The sequence below is a fragment of the Amia ocellicauda genome, chromosome 8 (genome assembly GCF_036373705.1).
Source record: "Amia ocellicauda isolate fAmiCal2 chromosome 8, fAmiCal2.hap1, whole genome shotgun sequence".
In the NCBI taxonomy this organism is placed as follows: domain Eukaryota; kingdom Metazoa; phylum Chordata; class Actinopteri; order Amiiformes; family Amiidae; genus Amia; species Amia ocellicauda.
In genome coordinates this window covers 39,969,883-39,994,690 of record NC_089857.1, presented here as the reverse complement: position 1 = coordinate 39,994,690, position 24,808 = coordinate 39,969,883, and the positions used below count along the sequence as shown (strand labels likewise).

General features: G+C 41.9%; 1 protein-coding gene across 2 annotated transcripts in view; it reads right to left on the bottom strand.

The window, feature by feature from the left end:
- Window positions 1–17,248: 17,248 nt before the first annotated feature.
- The window catches only part of ror2 (receptor tyrosine kinase-like orphan receptor 2), a 74,215-nt gene continuing 66,655 nt past the window's right edge, over window positions 17,249–24,808 (bottom strand). The window contains exons 5-9 of one of the 2 annotated variants that reach the window (XM_066711375.1): window positions 23,542–23,669; window positions 22,449–22,763; window positions 21,207–21,464; window positions 20,134–20,339; window positions 17,249–20,035 (exon numbers count right to left, since the gene is read on the bottom strand). In XM_066711375.1, coding sequence (XP_066567472.1) covers window positions 18,605–20,035; window positions 20,134–20,339; window positions 21,207–21,464; window positions 22,449–22,763; window positions 23,542–23,669 — 2,338 coding nt within the window. In that variant the 3' untranslated portion in view covers window positions 17,249–18,604. The remainder of the gene's footprint in view (window positions 20,036–20,133; window positions 20,340–21,206; window positions 21,465–22,448; window positions 22,764–23,541; window positions 23,670–24,808) is intronic. The other variant, XM_066711376.1, reaches the window with a different exon arrangement.

Sequence of the window (24,808 nt, the reverse complement as noted above, 5' to 3'; positions counted from 1 at the left end):
ATGCACTCGGATATTAACTGGAAACAGTCATTGTCTATGTACGTGGATTTCACTCCATGCTGCTAATAAAACTGCAATTTCTTCGTGATCGCACATGGCACTTGAGATTATATCTTCTGACACAATGTATCTGATCTCTTCCCTGTCAGTCTACAAGTCAAGCGCACACCTCCGCTTCTGAAAGCGAATCATGTCCTCAGTGGGCGGGATGGACGCTTACGGACACGTCTAGCACCAGATATTTAACCGTCCACAAAACATGGACGCATCCAGATGCTTAGCCAGTGGAAACACCTGTTTAAGTGTCCGGGGCAGTGGAAACAAGGCATTTGTTATCGTGTACATAGATGACATTTTAATATATTCCCCAGATCTAACCACTCACATTTCCCATGTTTGCCAGTTACTGTGCAGCGTACTTGCAAATGGCCTATTCATCAAGGCGGTGAAGTGTGCATTTCACTATGAATGCATCAGCTTTCTTGGGCACATCATCAACACAATGGGGGTCCACATGGATCAAAACAAGGTCAAAGCGGTGACTGAATGGCCACAGCCCAGAACTGTTAAGGATTTACAGCGCATTTTGGGCTTCGCCAATTTTTACAGGCGTTTTATACGTAACTTCAGTTCCGTCACCTCCCCTTTAACTGCACTGCTCAGAGGGACTGCCCACTCTCTCTCCTGGACAGATCAAGCTTCTGACGCCTTTGCCCAGTTAAAAACCCTGTTTACCTCGGCCCCCATACTGAAGCATCCGGATCCGACACTCCCATTTGTAGTGGAGGTTGATGCCTCAAGAGACTGGAGTGGGGGCTTTGTTATCCCAATGTCAATGTCAGCCTGCCAAGCTCTTCCCCTATGCCTTCTTTTCCAGGAAGCTAAACCAGACTGCCAAGAGACTCACTGTCCATCAGGCACGATGGGCACTGTTCTTCACTTGGTTTCATTTCACGCTGACTTACCGGCCTTTCAGTTCCCTTCTCCTCCCATCCTGCCCCCCTCCTGCGTTGTGGCTCCCATCAGATGGGATATTTTGGCATGGATTCGAGAGGCTCAAGTCACTGATCCAACTCCCACCGCCTGTCCAGCCCGGTGCACTTATGTACCTGCTGCGCTCCGACCTCAATTGTTAAAACTGGCTTCATTCTTCTCCCGCTTCAGGACATCCAGGGGTGCAACATACCAGCTCCATCATACAGAGACAGATCTGGTGAGCTTCCATGTCCAAGGATGTCACCCGCTTCATTGCAGCATGCCAGTTTGTGCACAATCGAAGACACCACGTCAACTCCCAGCGGGTTTACTGATGTCGCTACCCATCCCTCTCCGGCCATGTTCTCACGTCTCCATAGATTTTATCACGGATCTCCCCAAGTCGCAGTGGACTGCTTTTCCAAAGCGTGCAGACTGATTCCCATGACGGGCATTCATTCCGCCCTCGACACTTGTGGAGGTCCTTTTTACACACATCATTCGAGCTTATTGATTGCCGGAGGATATATTATCAGATTGAGGTCCGTAATTCACGTCACGCGTATGGAACGCATTCATGAAAGCCCTCAACATCAACATCAGCCTCACCTCCGGTTACCACCCGCAATCAAACGGTCAAACAGAGAGGTTAAATCAGGAGATTGGTAATTTTTTGCGGTCGTACTGCAGCACATCCCCAGCAGAGTGGAGCCGGTTCCTGCCATGGGCTGAATATGCATAGAACTCCCTCATCAGCTCTTCCACAGGTCTCATCCCCTTTCAGTGCGTCCTCGGTTACCAACCCCCTCTGTTTCCCTGTTCTGACGAGTGCTCCGAGGTACCGGTAGCAGACGACTGGTTCAGGCGCAGTGATGCGGTTTGGCAGGCAGCCCATGTCCGTCTCCAGCAAGCCATCAGACGTCACCAGGGGTAAGCTAATCGCTGCCGACGGCTGGTGCCTCAGTACCTACCTGGACAGAAGGTGTGGTTATCCATGAGGGACATCCATCTCCGGCTTCCCTGCAGAAAGCTCAGCCCTCACTTCATTGGACCCTTCACTGTCCTCCGCCAAATCAACCCGGTTGCTTACCGTTTGCAATTGCCTTCCCACTACAGCATCTCACCAACCTTTCACATCTCCCTGTTGAAACCAGTGCGGTCCAATCCCGCTGACTCCGCTGCTCCGGCTCCTGTTCCTCCTCCTCCCTTGGATCTCTACGACAGTCTACCATATGTTGTCTACTCCCTGCTTCAGTCTCGCCGCCTACAGGGCAGACTTCAGTACCTGGTGGACTGGGAAGGATATGGTCCTGAAGAATGGTCTTGGGTGCCATCGACTGATATCCTGGACCCTTCTCTGATCAGCGATTTTCAATGGGATCATCCCTCTGCTCTGGCCCCCCATCCTTGGGGCCGTCCTTGCCGCCAAGTGTCAGTCGCTTCTGGAGCCACGTCTGGGAGGGGGGCTTCTGTGACACTATCTGCTCACACTAACCCTATCCGCCACCAGAGGTCATCATCGCCTGAGTTTTAATCAATCCCTCTACATTCCTTTACACTCGTGCACCCGCTCTTCACTCTCTACTCTCATTCGTCACTCACCTCCTCCACTGTTACCGGCTTGATTATTTAAACCCCCTGGTCGCTTCCTTCTACACTGCATCTTGTATTCCCTTGGTTACTTTACAAAGCATTACTTCGTTAAGTCTTCCCGTTATCGATATCTTCTTTGTCTTTTCGACCATTGTCTCCTGGATTATCTTCTTTTGTCTTGTTCGCGCCTTGATTGACCTACTGTCTGTTTTATCGACCCCGATTACTGGATTGTCCCTATTGCCCTGTTTACCGGCCCTCGACCCCTACCTGTTCCTGGACTCCTCTGATGCTCTGCACCTGGGTCCCATCCCTTGGCTGATGCCATATTCTCCCAATTGACTGGTCTCCGTCTTTAACGCACAGAGTTCTGGGACTAGGCTAGGTCACACACTACATGATTTTGGGCCCGATTTGGCCCTCCCGACAAATTTGCACTGATTGACAGTGTAGTGTAAGATGGTCCACAATCTAATCGTAAGCTAGTCGGAGCCCCTACGATTTTATTAAACATGTTTATATTACGATCTGTACCGATCGTGGAGGGTGACGTGATCAGTGTCATACAGAGACCGGTAGCAGCCAATGAGAGTTGAGCTGATTGAAGAAGAAAAAAGAAACTGTAAGAATAAACATGACGTGTATTTGATTTTCATACATATTTATTCCAATGGTTGTTTCGGGGCAGGTTATTTAAACATACTGTAATACAAGGAAAATAATATTTTCAAATACAAATACCAATTAGGATCTGTAATTTATCCAGGTCTGTGCAAAATATCGATACCTACAATGTGATGATCATAGTGTGGGATGGATATAGCTTGTGACTGTTGCTCACCTCCAGCTCTCACACACAGTATACAGGCTACTGTCCTCCACTCCCCAGCCACACTATCTTTTCTCTCTGATCTTTGCGTTTGTCCGCACAGACTAATACAAACAGCAGTTCTGCAGAAATCCACTAATCCCATTGGTGGAGCAATGCAGATCTGCGGACATCTGCGCTACATGAACGTGACCTGTAAATGTCCCCATCCACGTTTGTTTACCTTTTCTCTGGATGGATCATGTGCATTTCCGCCAGATGTGGGAGTTTAGAGGCTGTGTCGGAGCTCCCCACGACACAGGATTTTAGATCAGTCGGGAAGTGTGTGATCCCCCCTGTACTTAAGCAATCACGTAGTGTGCACTCCTTCACTATGGAAAATACATATATTTGGTGAAAAACAGTGTGAGCTTCCCACTGTTCTCAAAATCGTGTCGGATTGTAGAAATCATCTAGCATGAGTGTACTGTTTTGTAGAAGGGAGCAGTGAAGTGCACAAAAAGATCGATTAGACTCCTTCACTCGTTCCCTAAGGTATTGCAGCTACGTAAAGCTAGTAACAATTTCATTTCCGGTGCATATTCCGGAAGTGGAATTTCCCCAACTTCCGGAAAGGTGTAAGCGCCTCAAGCGTTGTGTGTACATAACGGTTTCGCGTTTTGAAAAAATATTCTGTGGAATCTAATTCAGGAGCAATTCAATCTCTCCTAGTTCTTAGTAATATTAATACCATTATTATTATTAATATTATTATTATTATTCATTCTACATGGAAGCCCACTGTAATAAGCAGGTACATATTGGTACAGGTACAGGTGCATAAAAAGAAAATGGGTAAATTACCTAAAAAATAAATACAGTATGTGGTATGTATGATATTCTACAACGTTATTGTCATTCCAGAATTAAATTATAGTTCTATTATTATTATTATTATTATTATTATTATTATTATTATTATTATTATTATTATTATTATTTATTAGCAGATGCCCTTGTCCAGGGTGACTTACAAAAGATCCGAACAATACAAAGTGCAATAACAGTGTAATAATAAGAACGTTCTTAAGAACAGTATAGAACAAGGACAGATGAAGATAACTCTAAAAGAAAAATCAACATGTAAGTAACAACGTAAAACTATATACATTATAGTAACATGTTTAGATGTACACAGTTGTTTAATATTAACTGTCATACTGGGAGTATGTGGTAGCTTTGAATACAAAACAGACGTTATTCATTACAAAATTATTTGTACTTAGAAATGAAAGAGAATCATGGTGTATTATTGTAGTGCTGTAATATTTACTTATTTATGTACTGTCATTTTGTATTATTTTTAAAAAGATGTGTGTATAGAATGTAGGTAAGTGAAAGATCATCTGTGACCTATTTTTATTCATTCAGATTGATTAAAATCAATATAATTAATTTGTAATTCTGATTCTGATCTAATTTGTTCAGGGGTGATAACAAGGAGGTTCACTCCAAACAACACTGCTTTGGAAAATACATGGACATAGAGTCCATAACTACAACTGTCTGTTTGTGTCGGGCAATGTGGATCTGTGTGAGAATTCAACTGAAAAATGTATGTTACACATCAGACCTGTCAGATACTGTACAATGAGAAATAAAAATGATTATCTGTAGCTCATTTTCGTAAATTTTAAGTGAATCCGTCAAATACGAATGTAACCTTATGGAACTGGACAAATCATTCCTTCAGTTTGTTTCATAAACGATCATGACCAAATGTGAGGAATTTATATTAACAGAAACCAGTAGTATGTTGTAATGCCACCAATTTATTCTAATGTAGGTAATGGAGGCAACACTGTAATCTTTTCACAGTACATACTATTCAATTCCTGACTAACAAACATAAAAAGGACTGCATTTTTTCTGGTGATTTACAAATGAATAAGCAAAGATATGGGTCAATTATTGCATCATTTAACAATTCATGCAATCATCAATTTGTATTGTTAATGGGAGAGGTGCAGTAGCAGAGGTATTTGTATGGTGTAGTTGTTCTCTATAATTGCAATATGAGAAAAACAAATGGGTCCCCTCTGTTATGTTTTCTTGTGTTATTCTTTTTGAGAAAATGCTGTCCTATGCACAGATGACAAATTAACACTTGGAAATCATTTTCTAAATAATTTTCAAATTTATACTAAATTGTATGTATGTTTTTTAAATGTAGATTGAAGGCAAACTCGTGAAGGTGTAGTGTTACATAGTGCCAACGGTGAAAGTTGTAGTAAAACTGCTACTTTTGCTTTTTCCACACTTTTTACAAACCATATCTGCTATGTTAATGCATTTTAAAAACAAATAATTTTCTAAGCCATCACTAGATATTTCCAATGTGTTAGTCATGCATATAGCACTACATTTAGTTTGTCTTTCTCCACATTTACAAACAAATGTTAATAAAAGTTTAATACAAAAAAGATTGTCGGCAAGGAAATGGGCAGAAAAATGTTTATATAAAAAGGCTTTAATTAAGCTAATGATATTCGAAAACTTGTGTCTGATGTTTAAATGTGGATATGTACAGGCTGACTTTATTTGTTCAATATTCAAATGTATATTCTTAAAAGTAATCTTTAGAAATTTGGAATGTGCCTGCAATAAACAAATGTGCTTGTTACTAATTTTTTACAAATAGCCAAGTCATTACAATTTAATTATTTATATCATTCATTAATACTGACCAATAATTACCTCTATGGGAGACTGATTCCCTACATGTTAGATAATTGCATTCAAATTCTATTGTCTGTTTTCCATCATACATTTTAACATACTGTTATATTGTAGGTTATGAACATACTTGTGTGCACAAAACATTAGGGGTTCATGGGGGAAGAGTCTGGATAGCAAGCAAGGTGTGTGTGTGTGTGTTGTTTTGTTATGCCACAGTGAAGACCGTTTCCATCCTGTGTGTAGTTTGTTTTTGTTCACTTTTGTTTTGGCCTTCGTGACAGTTTACTTTGTGTTTCTTCAATAAAAGTGTTGTTTTTGTTAGCTGTGGTTCTCTCTTTAAGACTCCATTCCCGGCCACCCCATCAAACACACTTTTGTGGGGCTTCTTCAATTAATTCAGCATTGAATAATTTTTCAACAGTATTTGGAACATCTGTTAACCTTGTATTTAATATGGAGGTGAACTCATTGTTAGAAGTCACTACCTTATTACCACACTTGACACAAGTATTGACGTGTCTTGCTTGTACCTGTGCACAGAAGTTGGCAGTATTTACCATTTAATAAAATTAAATCAATAGGATCATTCTCTCTGTTTAACTCAAGGTGAGGAATCTTCTTGTTTCAAACATCTTTACCTTAAATCAGATCAGGGCCGGGATTAAATCAAAACTTTGACCCACCCACTAATAGAAAACTACAGAACTGTACTCAGTTGCGGCTTCATTTTTATTGAGATGACAATTTCTTCTAATCATAAATGCAAATGTTATGAGGTAGTTTTCTATTAGTGGGTTGGTCTTGATTTAAGTTTTGATTTAATCCGACCCCAGATCAGGATAACAGGAAGAAAGTAACCAAACAACTTCTCCAAAAGTATTGGACCATAATATGCATTAGGTAATAAAGATGTATAAGTGTCAGCAGTTGCCTTTGATTTTTGTTTTTATCTTCTTCCCAATACTGTAGAGAATATTTTTTAATTTTGATTTCTATTTCATATAACAATATGTTCCCTTATTTTACAGTCAAAAAGTCACTTTGTAAAGTTTCGCCCGGGCACCACTAGATGAGCAGCAACAATTGCAATGATGTAAATCTAATGCCTCTAACCCCATGAGCTATTCAATATAGGTCTGAACATTGCATTTCACCCCCTTTGTCTAAGTTACAATCCTTATTTTTTTCTGGAATTGCACAAATACACCAGCCAGCAGTGAAAAAGTGTATTATATATATATATATATATATATATATATATATATATATATATATATATATATATATATATACAGAATAAGTAGATATGTACAGAGCACCGCAGATTATGGCTAAAAAGCAGCGTGATTCCTATACTTTTATTCTAATACGTGTTCGACCGTCGTTCTACACTTCTCGACTCCCAAACCGGAAGTTGAATTTTGTTGCCAGAAGCTATTGCTCACTTCACACAGGGCTCTGCGTCACAGTTCAAGATGGCGCCTATAGGACTTCCGCTCCGCAAGGGAAGGACAAAGTGCGCGGCTGGGGACGCAGCCCGAGTGAAGGGAGACGACGCGCCACTCCGGCTGCGCTGCACTGGAACTGTTTCCCTAAAGTGGCGAGTATCCCAATGAATCAATCCGCACAATTAAGTAACAACAGAACATGTTCTCACAATAAAGCAGGCAAGTTGTGTTACCTTTTAAATCGAGGACGAACTAAATGGCGAATCGGTGCAGTCTTGCGGCATGGTAGCTCAAAAAACAAAAACCTTGTTAGACAAAGACAGAAGTTAGTGTCCGCGGTGCTTAAAGAAATCCAGCGGCAGGGAGTGAGCCTCTCCGGCAGCTTTCTCCTGCTGCAGGGTCTGTTCCTGCGCGGATCTGTGTTCAAGTCCGGACACTCACGCATTGGCAACAGTCTGTTATTGACACTCGCCACAGCCAATCGGAAAGCGGCATCTTCCCATTTCCACCAATGAGGGGGCAGTATTTCAAATAAACGAGTATCCGAATACAGAGCTAGTTGATCTTAAATAAAATCTGCAATCCAATACAGAAGTGAAAAACAGGACTTGATAGCATATTTGGTCCTTACACCAGTTATTGTTGGCACATTGAAGTTTTGATTGAATCTGCTGGTCTGTGTCTGCATTGTATCTGTGTATAATAAGGCAGATTCTTTAAGACTGTAGTGACATTCCATTACATATATTTATATTAACATGTTGAAAGGAAAACAAATGCAAATACAATTTGAAGAAATAATGTTTTGAAGATCTAACAATAAAGTACATTATAAATACATCTATGTACATAGTTTGTTAACACATTTCAAGCATGCAAAATAATAATAATAATAATAATAATAATAATAATAATAATAATAAACACTCAATGTGTCTTGTAAGCTCCCTCCCTAAAGTAGTCACAACTTCAGTTTAATTCATAGGTCATGCCAGTGAACACCATTCCTTTCAGCACAGCACTGTCACCATACTTAAGACATTGGTTTATAATGTCACTTAACCAGAGGGAAGACTGACATCTATTGGCCTGTCAGCGAAAGTCAGAAAAAAAAGTACAAAATATAGAAAAAGTTTGTCAAAGAAATTGGAAGTTATACTTGATAATCTTTCTAAGCACACCTCTCAATTCATCCTACTATGACTTTGATTACAGTTTATTGTGTCGAAAATGACACTGACATACTGGTGTGTATTTTATGCTTTGTGTTGTGTATCAGCCAAGAGAAAGCATTTCAATGAACCCCACATACCTTTTACATTTATTATTAATACTTCTAGTGCAATAAGCAGTGCCATCTAGTGCTGAAAAAATGCAAACCTGACCAAGACACTTGCCAGTAATAAACAAGGAAAGAATATAGAAAATTGTAGGTAATTTCGGTCTTTTTGTTTTAATCAGTGATCACTGCATTTCATCCAAAATTCCACCTTGCTTCAGTGCTACAAAATATGTTTCTGCTCATACTCTTAAGGTTATCATCCTAATAAACACACCTGTTTCTCTAACACTGACTTACAAGAATGTTTCTGAATGTACACTTTCTGCAAAAAGACATAGAACTTGTTACACAACTTTCTCTCAACTCCAAATTGAGAAAGAAAAAACACACACACAGAGGACATTATAAATATACAAAGTCTGTACATTAAGCTAAAGTGTTTGGTTATAATGAACAAGAAAAAAAAACAAGCTTCAGACTGATTTTACTTTTGTGAATTGATGCTTTGGTTAATAAACACTTTACTAACCAAAGACATATAATATCACCTTATTCAAAATAAAAATATAAACCAATTAATCTAAAAATAGATAAGATACAAAAATTAGCACAAATACAATGTAAATAAAAAGTAACCAGGCAAGCTTCTCATTGTTTCTGCTGTTGCCTCTAATCTTACTCACATTGTACTCACAAATATCAAGTCACTGCCATGACATTTGAAACCACCAGATCACTTGAACTAACCACAGTTCTTCTATGGATTTAGGCAGCCTCAGTTGCTTCTCACTCTTCATGTAATCCTAGACAGACTCAATGATGTTGAAATCAGGGCTCTGTGGGGGCCATACCATCACTTCCAAGACTCCTTGTTTTTCTTTACGCTTAAGATAGTTCTTAATGACTGTCGCTGTATGTTTGGGGTCATTGTCATGCTGCAGAATAAATGTGGAGCCAATCAGATGCCTCTATGATGGCATTGCATGAGAGATAAGTATCTGCCTGTACTTCTCAGCATGGAGGAGACCATTTGCAGAAATGCAGCCCCAGACTTGCAAGGAACCTCCACCATGCTTCACTGTTGCCTGCAGACACTCATTCGTGTACCGCTCTCCAGCCCTTCGGCAACAAACTGCCTTCTGCTACAGACAAATATTTAACATTTTGACTCATCAGTCCAGAGCACCTGCTGCCAGTTTTCTGCACCCCAGTTCCTGTGTTTTCATGTATAGTTGAGTCACTTGGCCTTGTTGCTATGTCAGAGGTATGGCTTTTTGACCGCAAGTCTTCCATGAAGGCCACTTCTGACCAGATTCCTCCGGACAGTAGATGGGTGTACCAGGGTCCCACTGTTTTCTGCCAATTCTGAGCTGATGGCACTGCTGGACATCTTCCAATTGTGAACAGAAGTAAGCATGATGTCTTTCATCTGCTGCAGTAAGTTTCCTTGGTGGACCACTGCGTCTACGGTCCTCAACGTTGCCCGTCTCTTTGTGCTTCTTCAAAAGAGCTTGGACAGCACATCTGGAAACCCCTGTCTGCCTTGAAATCTCTGCCTGGGAGAGACCTTGCTGACGCAGTATAACTACCTTGTTTCTTGTTGCTGTGCTCAGTCTTACCATGGTGTATGTCTTCAGCAACCTCACCTTGTTAGCTGAGTTTGGCTGTTCCTCACCCAGTTTTATTCCTCCTACACAGCTGTTTCTCTCAGTTAATGTGTTTCAACCTACATATTGAATTGATGATCATTAGCACCTGTTTGGTATAATTGTTTAATCATATACCTGACTATATCCTTACCAAATCCCTGAGTTTGTGCAAGTGTACCTAGAAGAATTTATGCTATTTGAATGCACCAAATATTGATTTGATGTAGATTTTTATTGTGTTCACTCACTTTGCATTTAGTTAATTAATAAATATAATCTATTATCATGTCTTTTGTTGAAAGCATTCTTACTTTACAGCATTTTGTCACACCTGCCTGAAACTTATGTACAATACTGTATATATTTAAACAGGTGAATTGGACTTTTGCATATAAGGTATCATATAATTTGATCTCTACAATGCAACAATTCAAAATACTACTATTAAGGCTTGAGAAAACCTTAATGAACTATTATGTGACACTAATTTATTGATTGAAGTTCAATCATGTAATGCTTTTTTGGTTACACAGAGTGTAGAGTAACACTATTTACTTTGTATTGTTTAACACAATACTGTTTTATATACATAGCAATGCACATTTTGGTAAGTGGATAAAAGCATTGTGCATGGAAAAACGTTTTGCAGGAAAGGAGGCTATCATCACCTCAAGAATAGAAGAATAGAAAAGGTTTAAAATTATACAATGAATGTAATGAAAGATTAAGGTCACCCAATTAGTTAACAATAGAAGAGCAGAATGTACAATACACATGAGATAAAGGCTTGTTGCAATTAACTTGGAAAAACTTAAAACACGTTTTGACTTATGCAGTCGATTTTGCCAAAAGCATTTGTTTAAGATGTTTCACTTCAGCAGAGAGTGATGCCAACTGGTTCCTCAGATGTCCGTTTTCAGCCCTTTCTTGCATGTCTGTTGCATGAAATGTACTCTCTCAAAAAACTGGTGGTGTTAGAGGATTTGTGTTAGCTAGATTGTTTCCTCCCAAGTTTAAATCCCTATTTTGTTCCCTTGCTGGAATGTTATCCTCTGAATTCCCCAGACTACAGTTCAAAGCCTGGGTCTGTTGGTCCCCAGGCTTACTTCCCTGAATTGTTCAAGTCATCTTCCTGCAGGTCACAGTTTGTGACTGTACCCCTCCAAACCTTAACCCCCGTTCCTGGTGCCAGGGAAGCGCGGTCCTGTGCCATTTCTTTCACAGCTTCTGTATTTTGCTTAATTGATGATCTACTTTTGCAACATTGCGTGCTGATTATTTTTAACCTGAGTTTGTGGGGCAAAAATTGTAAATTCTTTATCCATTTCAACTCATTCATAGGTGAAGCGCTGATTTTGGTACAGTCCTCCGACGACTTACATGCATACCCTTCAGTCGGAGATAAACTCTCTTTCATTGTGTCTTATCATCGAGGGGCTTTGGCGCTCCAGTTATGGTTTTATGTCAAGTTTCTTTATTATTGAACACATCATTGCATGCAAATGGATCTAAAAGGTCGTCGCTGATCTGATTGGTATATGCATTTTATACAGTATGGCAAAAAACAAAACAAAAGAACAGCGACTCTTTGTTTCAGGGAAGTTTTCCGTGTGTAATTGGTGCATAATGATGGTGGGAGAATTTAAATGTGTTAAATGAACTTGTGGCTGCTTTTGGAACACTTTCCCAAAAGACTCTATTTCAAATAAAAGCTGCCACCGCCTACAATGTATCAATCTATTAACTTGCTATTCTTCCAAATGCACACTTTAATTGTCAAAGGAAAAACAACTTTCGAACCATATGAATCTATATACAATGTAAGTCAGAGTGTCCTAGGCCAGGGGACAGGCCCGATACTCTCGTTGCTGCTTCTTCTAGTATAGCATATCTACTGGTATATAGTGCTTTATCGCCCCCTGCTGGTGGAATGGCGTGTCAGCGGCTGCATCTGCATTTTTGTTTGTGCAATAAAAATAACGTAATAACAAAAAAGTGTTGGTTAATGATATCTGGTAAAACACCTTCAGGTGTCAGTTTCTGCATTGTGATTATTGAAAAGTTCGTTTCAAAAGATCTGTAGCTGCACAGATACATTCAGCAGTGCCCCCTGGCGGACAATGTACTGATTGCATTATCGTATTACTATTTTTGTAACGTACAGGAGTAATAGTATTTGTACACAAACCAATATGGCTTATATACTTTATAATTATTATTTTAACACAATCTGGAATTGACAATATATGTGTGAGGTTATAGGTCAAATAAATCATAAGAAGTTGTAATGGCTTTAAGAAAGGAGTTTAGTAAGATAACCTTTTATCAAGTGGAATTAACTTGTGGGATCTATGCATTAGTACTGTTTATTCCAAACACACTGACACAAAGAGCTTATGTTTAATTGATTTGAGACAAAGCCTTAGTTAATAAAAAAAAAACGTAATAAAGTTCCTCACACAACCAAATAAACTTCAGTGGGCCGCACAATATTTTAAGCAGCTATGCCATAATGCAATATATTATTTGCAGTAGGTTACCTACCATCTTCACCCTAATGGCTAAAAATGTATCAGATAGTTTTTTCTGAACAGTTAAACTGTATTGCACTGCTGCATTGAGAGACTGGACACCTGGAATACCCACCATAATTAATTCCCCCAAAACAGCCTGAACTCCAACGCTAGCCAACACCAACATTTCAAGCTAGACTCATGAAAATCTACAGCCATTTTTCAGTTTACTCCATAGAACAGCCCTAACCTTAATGAAAGCCGAAGTTTACTGGGGACTCTAACCCTAACCTGAGCCCGGCTCAAATGAAATGTCATTTCATTTAAATGCACAATGTAGCTAAATTACTCAAACAGTTCTCTACACAACCTAAATGGTTCCATTAGACCAAAGGTGTACATTGGGGGTGTTTGAACATTGGTGGGGACACAATATTCCCTAAGGTGAATTCCACAATCTCGGCTTTGGTGTCTTTGACCCCCCTCTCTGTGACGCCAAGGGACCTGTCCTGTCCTAACAGGCAGTGCAGGGTGACAGGGGTGATGCTCCGCAGAACATATGAGGCTGGAGCCCAGGTGGCCCGCAATATGGAGTCCCTTCTGGTCCTTTGCATCGCCCCCAGCTGGCGGAGGCCCTCAGGGGCCCCACAGCCTACTGGGAAGTTGGCTGCGGTGGCAGACCGTGTCGGTCATGCGCCATGGGGCGAGTACCGGACCGTACAGGACCAGGATGGATGTAATGTAATGTCAGGATTGATGGCAAGCTTCTGGGCTCTCAATTTTTGGTGGCGCAATTTCTGAAAGGTGCATGGAGGCTGAGGCCTACCCACGCTCCTTCTCTGCCTGTGTGGTACCTTGATGTAGTGCTGGACGCGCTTTCCAAGGCCCCGTTTGAGCCTTTGCACTCAGTTGACTAGCGTCACTGAAAACTGCTTTTTTGTTCGCAGTCATGGTCGCAAAACACGTGAGTGAGTTACATGCCTTGTCCAATCACCCCGAGTGTCCGTTTTGCGGGAGATGGTTCCAAGGTTACGCTTCGGCCAAATCCTGTGTTCCTCCCGAAAGTGCTGTCTCCTTTCCATATCAACAGGACTATTGAGTTGATGGCTTTCCATTCTTCTCCCTTCTCTTTGGATGAGGAGAGTAGGCTACAACTGTTGTGTGGTGTGCCCGGTGTGGGCTCTCAGGTGTTATTTGGAGCGCACTAAGGAGCGCTTTCAAAGCAGCACCTCTCGCACTGGATTGTGGACACCATTACCACGGCCTACGCATCAGCTGGAGCGCCGGTACCTGAACACCTGGTGGCCCTCTTGATTCAAGGTGTAGCCACATCGTGGGCCCTTTTTCAAGGCACCCCACTGGCAGACATCTGTGCGGCTGCGAGTTGGGTCTCGCCGCACACCTTTGTTCGGTTCTACAGACTGGATGTGACGGGCCCGGTTCTTTCTATTGGGAATCCAGTGCTGGCTTCAGTTGAGCCTCAGTAGCCTATCAGGCACTGGCTCCTGGCTTTTCTATCCCTGTCTGCCCCTGTTGAGCGTGCTTGAACCATTTTCCCTTCCTACTGGACTGTGACTTGTATATAGTTCATGCAGGTGGGAGTGCATGTGTTTTTTACACCTTTACCCCGCCATTGTACATAGTTCCTTTTGCCCCACCCTACATATGCTAGCTGTGCTGAGGGCCGCTGCTGCTGTATTCAGCGGGAGGTCTATGAGATTACTCTTGTGCCCCGCTGTGTATACAGTTCATTTATTGACATCAGTAGAGTGTCTGTTGCCACTAGCTGCTGGTTGGCCGTGTGTAACTTGCGCCTGTGTCCTGCGTGTGGTGCATGAGCTGGCTCCTGCACCCCGCAGTGTATATAGTTAATTGGAATAGACAGTTGAGCGTGGACGACTGCTCCTGTTGTTAGCGAGGGCACGTGTGCCTCGCTATGTATATAGTTCCTTTGCCAGCAGTCTGTGGCCCTGCCCTAGCTATGCTAGATGTCCAGGGGGCCACTGCTGCTGTGTCCAGCGGTTGAGTTGACTTGAGTTGGATCTTGTTGCCCCGCTGTGTATATAGTTCCATTATTTAATTGAACTATCCAACAGTGGCTATCCAGTTACAGCTAACAGTGGTTAGACCGCTGTATGTGGAGAACAGGGTGTAAGACTGCACCCTATGCTTATATGGTGTGGTCTTGGTATTGGCCCTGCTCCTAGCCCTGCTAGTAGAGCAGGAGGCCGCTATTACTAGGCTTTGCGGAAGGCACAAGGTTTCTTGTTCCCCGTGGATACACCATTCGTTATTTCTTCCCAGTTCAGCGTGACTGTGGTCTTTGCGTCTGGGCAGCCCAGATGTGGTCCCAAGGGGCCCCTGTGGCTTCTATCATAGAGTTGGTACAGCTCCTAGTAGGTACGTCTTGGGGCAAGCTTTCTTACCAGCTCGCTGCCTCCTCCCTTGCGGCGGTTAGGTTATACTGTAACCCCTCCGCCTTGGGCAATGCTTCTAACTCAAAAGATAACGATAGGTTGCGTATGCAACCATGGTTATCTGAGAAAAGAAGCACTGCCCAAGGGTTGCAAGGCCGCGCAGGAGTTCTAGCTCCCGGCAAAAAGAGGAAGTCTTTGAGTACTTTTTTTACAAACAGGAAGCGGAAGGATAAGAACTGTAAACGGTGTTAAGGAGCGCACAGTGGATCTGTGGTGAAAAATAAAATCCGCGAGTGAAGAAATGCAGCTTTTCACACACAAGTTGTATTTTTGCGTTCTCGAATTTTGACAGTGAATTCACTCCATACATCAAAACATGCTCACGCACATACACTCACACATCATGAATTAGCTTTGAAACAATAGCGAGCCACCACAGACGTACCCCCACTGAAATGTATTTTAATGTTTAAAACACACACTCTCGACATGGTCCAAGATGTCAGCCTCACTAAGTGATGCATTATGGGATTTGAAGTTCTCTTGTTTGCTGATTGTGCTCCAAAACCAAAGGTAAGGCTCTTTGCCAAAACTCCAAACACCTACAAATCCCAGGGTGCCATTAAATTTAAGTGCCAGGACGTTTTTTTATTCTCTTTAATAACTCTGCACTCACAGGTGAAATCGGGAGCAATACGTCATTGAATCATTCACTGCGCACCAGCTTCAAAGCCTAAGAATCAAATTAGTGTTTTGGTTTTCATGCAGTGCGAATAAAATTACTCCGTGTCAGATTTATCACAATTATTGGTAGTGACAATTCAACGTTCTCTTGACATTGGTAGGGAAACCAATGTCCATTACTATCAATTTCAAATGTCAGATTTTCAGTTTATTTTATTTTTGGAAAATGTTTTCCCTCAAACATCCAAATCTTGATTTCATACAGACCTAGCAATTAATTAGCCAAACTATTAAATCATATTTAAGGTCATCATTATCGTCTGTGATGCAGCATGTTGATAAAATAGGTGTTATAATATAACTGCATAACACTGCATTACAGTGTCAAGTTTCCTCCCATCAGGTGTGCCACTCATGTTTCTCACTGAACGCAAATTGTGATTTAAAATGTATAATGCCATGGGCAGGCAGGAGGGATTGGTGAGCCACAGATCATTTTATGTTAAGTAAGTGTGACTTAAGCTTGAACAGGTTGGGAAATGCTGATCCAAAGTCTTCAAGGAAGTGTCTGGAACCAGAGGAGACATTTCCATACTATAATTCAATTGTGTTGTAATGTCCTCAGACTCAGTCATGCGATTGGATCATTTAAACGGTGGATTATAGGGATATGGTTGCACCTAACAGAGTTATGTAAAAAAGTTATGTAAAAAAAAAACCCATTCCCTCTTATTAATCTTCTTTTAAAAAATAATGTACACTGTACTAGTTAAACCCTATGACATTTTCAGAATGCAGGTCAGAAGAGACAGTCTTCTCTTGCACTATATTCTCAATTTGTGGTTTACCTGCATCTTGGAAGCCCAGACTGATTTAACAGGAATATAACTCATATACACAGCATATGTTCTTAAAAGGCATTAGCTTGTACTGTAAAACAAACAATACAAAACAACCCTGATCACAACAAACATGTTAATCCCAACCTTTCTAATGTAATTATATTTTAAAAGCATTAAATCAGTCATATAATGCAAATGACTTTGTCCATCTGACGAGTTTTGAATGTACTCAGTCTTTTGTTAGGTTGTCTCCTATATGATGTTTTTACTCATAGTAAGTGGTCGTTCTCCAAAACAGTTCAGTTCAATCATATGAAGAATTTTATTTGTTTCAAAAATATCACAATATAAAAGGCAATGAGGTCAAGAAATTGATTACCTTGCCAAAAGATACTCACTCGTTAGAAGACTAAGTAATGTATCTCTTTATTGGATACTCCACGTGGCTGAATGTACAAAATATATAGCTAAACTGTGTGATGATTACAAAAACATTATCACTTGTGTGTTACAAAAAAAAAAAAAAGTTCTGAAAATGGACCGGCTTGTTAAAAGTAAAGCAAAAGTAATACCATTGAATAACAGACTCCATCCCAGCAGGACAGAGGAAACACTTAAATTACATTAAATTGGTTTAAAACAAACTCGGAATACTTCAGAAAGAAAGCTATTTAAACATTATTAACATAAATTACACATCTGTACAGAGTTTAAAATGAAAAAGAAGCAACACAATAGTAAAAGTTGCGTTGTTAAACATGTATGAATATTGACCCTTAAAATTAATTCACCTTTCCCCATTACCTTTGAACTCATTATGCTTCTTTAAAAAAGAGAAATTTGTCACAAACAGAAATGTCATCTTTTATAATATCAGGCTTATGAATTTCTAAAGATCCACATGAGACTCAGTGGCCAAAAGCTTCCTTTACTTTAGATCTAGAAAAAAACATTCCCTCAAAGCACATGTTCTGCCACATTCATTATATTCTCAAATGCATATTTTCTACATGCATGCTTGGTATTCTTGTGTTTTCCAGCATCTCAAACTCTGCCTCTGTTGTGAGGATGAAAACACTGAATACTTCCTTAAAAAAAAAAAAAAAAAAAAAGTAAACGTGTGTATAATACCTAAGGTCACTTTTACTACAAAATCACAATCTTAGTTCCCCGGTGAATTCATTCTTACTTTGTATGCAACAGTGGCAAAAAAATAAAAGTAAAATTCTTAAAAGAATGCAACTCTAGAAAATCTATATAAAAGTATTGCATTATGTTGCACAGCAACAGTAAGAAACAAAATTCTTCTGAATGGCCTTGCAACACTTCCAATAAAAATCTAAAATACTGTACACCCCTCTGTGCCTGCACACATTTCCTCTGGGTGAACGCGTGATTCTTCATTGCTCTTGCAGGGTTCGCTGTCTTCAGGATCAGTCCATCAGTCACCCTAAGCCACAATCTGAAATCCCAAAGGAACGAACTGAAACACTATACTGGAGTATAGATGCACCAGTGACGGCAGATCTCTATAAATAACACTCAGTTTTTGCCTTTTTTTTTAAAATGAATACAAATCATTCCCTTCACTTCAGTTTTTCACTTGAGTTTTAGTTTCTGTTAGATCAAAGCTTGTCTCAGCTCTTGCTTGGGTTTATGCTTCTGATTGGATCTCAGGGTCCTCTGTGTGAGGGTCATTGTCCCCAAGCAGCTCTGTTTCTGGCACAGACACGTCCTCATTGTGCAGGCCAGTCTGGGACGCTCCATCGGCCACATCTTCGTCGACAGCCTTTCCGTCATCTGAGAGCAGAGCAGCCCGTTCAGTCATTGAGGCATTGGAGGGGGCTGTCGTGACATAGCCCGTGCTGGTGGAGCCACTGCCGCTGTGGTGGGATCCGGCCTTGGGCACCATCTGAGGATGCATCTGCTGTGGGGGCATCTGCATAGGGATCTGCATGGGGTAGAAGTTTTGTAAATAGGCTCCATAGGCCGGCATGGGCTGATAGCCGTTGACGGGAATGTACAGCTGAGGAGGCACCATGGGACGGATCTGACCCTTCATGGGCATGAACTGGGGTTGGGGGAAAGGCTGGGATTTCTGCTTGGGGTTGACGTACCGAGCCGTGCTGACATTGCTGACTGGGCTGGTGCTGAGGGAGCTCGTCTGGGTCGTGTTGCTGGCCCCCGAGGTCTGGGCCGAGCTGTTGTAATTGGACAGACTCTCCCAGGTCCGAAGCCGGGTGTGGATGTCTTTGAACCTGGGCCTCCTCACAGGGAACTCGTTCCAGCACTCCAGCATGAGGGTGTAAATCCAGGCGGGGCAGTCGTCGGGACAGGGTAGCACCTGGCGGTTTCTCACCATCTCAATGACATCCTGGTTGGAGTAACCACAGAAGGGCTGCAGTCCGTAGCTGAAGATCTCCCACAGCACCACCCCATAGGACCAGATGTCGGAATCCACTGAGAATTTGCCGTACATGATGGCCTCCGGAGACATCCAACGAATGGGGAAGGGGTTGGTCCCCATCAGCTTGTAGTAATCGGCGGAGTAGACTTCGCGGAAGAGGCCCAGGTCGAGGATCTTGACATTGAGTTTGTCGCACACGAGAATGTTTCTGGTGGCCAGGTCTTTGTGCACCACATGATGGCTCGAGAGGTACTCCATGCCTGCTGCCACCTGGGTCACGATGTGGAGGAAGTCCGCCTGCTCCAGGGTGGACTTCACGGTCTTGTCATCGTCAGTGCTGCCCACGTCAGAGTGGGGCGAGCGCATGACCAGGAACTCGTGGAGGTCCCCGTGCCCGGAGTAGGAGAAGATCATGCTCATGGGCTGCTCCTTGGTCACCAGGCCCAGCAGGCAGACGATGTTGGGGTGCTGCAGGCGGCTCCTCATCAGGGCCTCGTGCTTGAACTCCTCCCGCAGCGTCGCCTCGGCCTTGTCCTTCACTGTCTTGATGGCGACGACTTGCGTCTGCTCCCCGGGCGCGGTGCTGTACAGGTGGCCCTTGTACACTTTGCCAAAGCGGTCTTCACCCAGCTCCTCCATGAAGCGGACGGCAGACAGGTTGATCTCTCTGAGTTTCCCCTGTGGAGCACAAAGGGCCACCGTACTGGTTAGTATCATTTCACACAGAGCAGGAGCTATACTTTAATGGTGCTCGGGGGGAGGGGGGACAGTGTTACCTGGTGCTTGTGCTGGTTGATGAGGGGCAGCTCCATGTCCTGACTGGGAGAGGCCATCAGCTGCCGGCGAGGAGGTGTGTCAGTGGAGGCCTTCTGTTTGTTCCGACACATGCAGACCAGGAAGAACAGGCAGGCGATGACGAAGGGGATGGCGATGCTGGGGATCAGGATATAAAGGATCTCCCTTTTCAGGTTTTCCTGGGGTTCTGCAAACCAAAGGGAAATAGTTAATGAGATGAATGCTATTAGTGTAGTGTAACTGCTCTGCATTATATCTATCTATCCATCCATCTATCAAAAGAGTGAGTGAATGACCTCCCATTAGTGATGGTAATGGATGATAATATAAACTGTGTAGTGGCTCTACCAGACACCAGACATGACCCCCATGGGGACCCTGGTTAAACTCACTGCGATGGTCTCTTTCACACTGATTCTAGACCAGGAATCCAGTAGCCCTGCATCTCATTCACACAATATAGATCGCCTTTCATAGAGCAAAGAAGGGCCCCATGAATAATTAATACCACTCAGATGTTGCCAGGGCTGTACAAAGTTAATTGAGACAAACAGGTGTTCTTTCATTAACTGGGCACCGTTTCACATATGCTGGCTTGAGCCAAACTATACACTGTGAAACCTCTCCCTCAGGCTCAGGAAGAGACATGTCGGATCTTGTTCTCACAAAACATTCACGCTACTAATGAAGTGTGTGGTTAATTTAGTGAATTAGGTAGAATGCTGATGTGGGCCTTTCATCCAGAGGTGTCTTAACTGAGATCTCTAAATATAATAATGATCTTGTTCTGTGATGTCTCTAGGATAAACGAGTTGCTAGGTGTGAACACGGTTTATCCAGAGTTCAGCAATGTATCCCTATAAACAATTTTAAACTTAACTTTTAAAATTTAAATTTAAATCTGGTGGTAGTATGTGTCCACCTTGAAAGCCACAACTTACAAAGTCTAAACAATTACAAAGAAGATAATTAGACATGGAGGTTATACCATCCAAGGCCGTGAAGTTTCTCACACCCCATTATTCTCCTCTCATATACGTGAGGGTCCACTTACTGCAGGCGGGAATGTCGCACAGGTCCAGACGGATGCTCTCATCCTGTGTGAAGCACCAGGGACCCTCCATCTGCCCCCCGGGGTTACGGCAGTAGTTGTGGCCTCCTCCGAGCTCAGGGTATTCCATGCCGGTCAGGTGGTGGCTGTGGGGCAACTGGGTGTTCCAGTACTGGCATCGGTACCCTGACTTTGTCACACTGACTGTGCCCCTGTAATCTGCTCCACTGTCATTGTAACACTTGTGATCTGTGGGAGGATCTTTCACAAGGATTCAAAATTAGAGGCAGGAAATGACAGCACGAAAACAAACAAACCAACAAACATGAAAAAAGATGGCTACTCATTCCCTTCCTTCTTTCAGTACCCAACACATTCTTACTCATGATTTCAAAAACAAAAAGCAGTAGAATGTCAGCTTATTATTCAAAAGAAAATGTGCATAAATGTAAGGACACGAAAAATCATATTGACCTCTTATTTAACTATATTCTTGTATTTGTTCTATAACATTGAACAATGATTTTTAGAAATGAAATGTAGAAATGTATGTGTTGCCACCCTCAGATGAAAATACCTGCAGGCTACTTAGAGCAACATATTACTGGTCACAAGAGGGGACATCAAACTATCCAGACCGTTTGATTAGCAGGAAAAACTATTGAGCTGGGGTCAAAGGCCCCTTCCTTCGCTTTGGAGAATTAGTCACGTCTGGAAAACATTTCTGTGAAAACCTCTGAGACTGTAGTATCACATTTCCTCTTCTAGAGCGGTAAAGCTACTTGCACTACTAATCATGCTAAATTCCTACATTGTTATTTACAGGGGGAGTGTATCTGTTGCAAACCTGTTTTTTGTTCTGAACATATTTTCATTCTGTAGTAATTACAGTCACCATTCTCTTATAATGCGGAAAGACACAAATAACCTGTAGTGGAAAACGATAACTGACTGCTACTAAGTTCCAGAAAGCAACAAAAATCAAGAATGATTTTAATTAAAAACAAAAAGAGGGGAAATGTTTCTAAAAAGCACATGACTGAGCAGTCCAGTTCAATATGGTGTATAACAGACTGCTGCTATATAAACATCTGACAATAATTCAGGTACAGGATGTTACAGTATTAAGGATGGAAATATCAAAAAGGGCTCCAGCTTTGGGCACAGAAGAACTCCATGCAGGAGCAGCAGCAATGCCCGTCAATATCCTGTCGTGCTCGGGTCTCTAAGCCTTGTGGCACTTACATGTTCCCAGCTTCTCCACGGGAACGCCGATCCGCATGCAGCTGGCCGCCTCAGGGGACTCGGGCAGGGGCAGGGCGGCGCACACAGGCAGCTGTAGTTGCATGAGGATGAGAGGGTTGGAGCGGGCGATGGTGTACTCCGTGTGGCACAGGTCGTTCTCCAGGACCTCGCACTCGTCTCGGCACAGCTCCCGTTGCTGGGGGTTGCGGGAGCCCTCGTCACAGAGCGGGAACACGTAGTGGCAGAAGGAGGGGATGGCAAACTGGGAGCACTGGTCGGACAGGTGCGTGGAGGTGCCGATCATGGTGAACGCGGCTGCAGCGCGAGAGGAACAGAATTGGGAAATTGGGAATTAATTAGACGGCATTAAGATCAGCAAAACAAAACACTTGACAGGTCTGTATCAATTTATAAAGCAACACAAATAAAACAGCACTGAAGGCTGAAGGTTTGTGGAAGGGCCTGGCTCAGTACAGATTCCAGAGATAGCTGCCTTCCCTCAGAGGCACGTTGATGGACACTTGTGTGTGGAAATAAAAAGCTTGGCTTGTTGCTGCTGCTGTAGTTTCAATCTTTCTCACAAGGTGTCTCCCTTCTCCACATTTGAAATGCCCTCAAAATTGTTTTAAATGTATTTGGAAGGCAATAATACACTAACAGAAGGGTCTTTATCGGTTTAAAACAAGGAAACTGTTGGAAGCCATATGAAAAATTGGCCTCAGTTTCCAGAGGACTGCATAACTAGAACACATATTTTCAAATGTATAGTTTTTCCTAAAGGTAGTATAATAAACATTATTTTCATTAAATCCAATAGCTGTGTTCCTTAAGATGGTTGGAGATGTGATCCTGAGGGAAGCATAAGCTTTTAATGGAAATGGTGGCCCTCACGATTTTGTCCTCAACCTTTGTATACTTTTTCTGATGTATAAACGATGTGAATCTGCACATGAACGGTAAGAAAAGAGAAAATAAAAAATAAAAAAATAAAATCTGAAATGGGCCAAGAAAAACAAAAACAAAAATCCTGTCAGTCTTTACACAGGGCGAGGAACACATGGTTATTGCTGTGCCCAAGGCTTGTCATTCCTACCAGTTATTCGGTTTTCACTCTCCCCTTGCATCTGGAGGGACTCCACATAAATGCTTCTGTTTCCAATGAAGCGAGCGCATGCGATCCCTCTGTACGGCTGACAGAATCCTTTTTCATGAAACTTGTCCCTTTGAAAACACAAATGGATTCCATAAGTATAATTGCACATGTCAGGTCCCTAAAGGAGAGGGCTCTCATCAACATTCCTGTACTCTGGATCAGACCACGCTTGCAAAGCTGCATGAATGCCTTTTTTTTTTTTATACCTCATCAAGGAAAAATCCCAGGAGACCAACAGGTATCTCGTAAGATTTTTCACCTCTGCATGATTTCAGCCATGCTTTTTTGAAAGTCTTAAAGTGATGAAAGTGCCAAATCTCCTACAAAGACATTTTCAAGTGTTCATGAGAGAAGAAAATTATCTTTGTTCTCTAGTTTCCTCTGCACTTCATCAAAAACCTAAGATTTCTTCCCCTCCCTCCTTGTATTATTTTTTCTCCAGACGTCCACTTTGCACTACAGTGTTCTGTCAAACAGAAATAATGCCCGTCACAAAATCTGTTTTCGGCTTTAGTCCATACCTTCAAACACTAGTATGACTACATAATGTTCCACCCCAAAATAATCACTGAATCACTGTGGTGCTACTAATAGTTCAGAGCAACCCTACAAAGAAGCAAAATGTTAAAAATTGTCTGGTATGAATCCAGAGGCTTCAAGTTCACCAGGAAAAAGGCTTGCTTTCAGAAAACGTTAAATTAACTTAAACGTTCACTGGTGGAATGTCAAGATAATTTTAAGCTTACAATGCTTTTCAGTTATTGTTAAGGTTTCGTAACACGTCTGATTGCATTTCAACAGGAACTTAACATATTTCACCCGAGGAAGAAGTTTATTAAACAAATGATTCAACAATGATTTATATGGAAGCAATCTGTGTACATGTGTGTATATTTTTCTCTTTATTATTTTCCTCAACACAGACAAGCTGTGCTTATACCGGGCCGTGACGTTTAGATGACAGATTTATCGTGCTGGTTGTAATTTAAAACTTCCAGTTTCACAATTGGTATCATAATGACTTCAGTGTTGTATTTTAATTAGAAACCTTGCCAGTTGCATTTGTAATTTAATACCTCCTTTTGAACGACCATTGAATTGGCATCAACTTGGTATTTTAATTAGATGGCTTACCAAGGAAGAACTAATCTCAGCCCTTCATTAAGAAGGGCCCATGTGTACCACACAGATACTCTCTAAAGTGAGC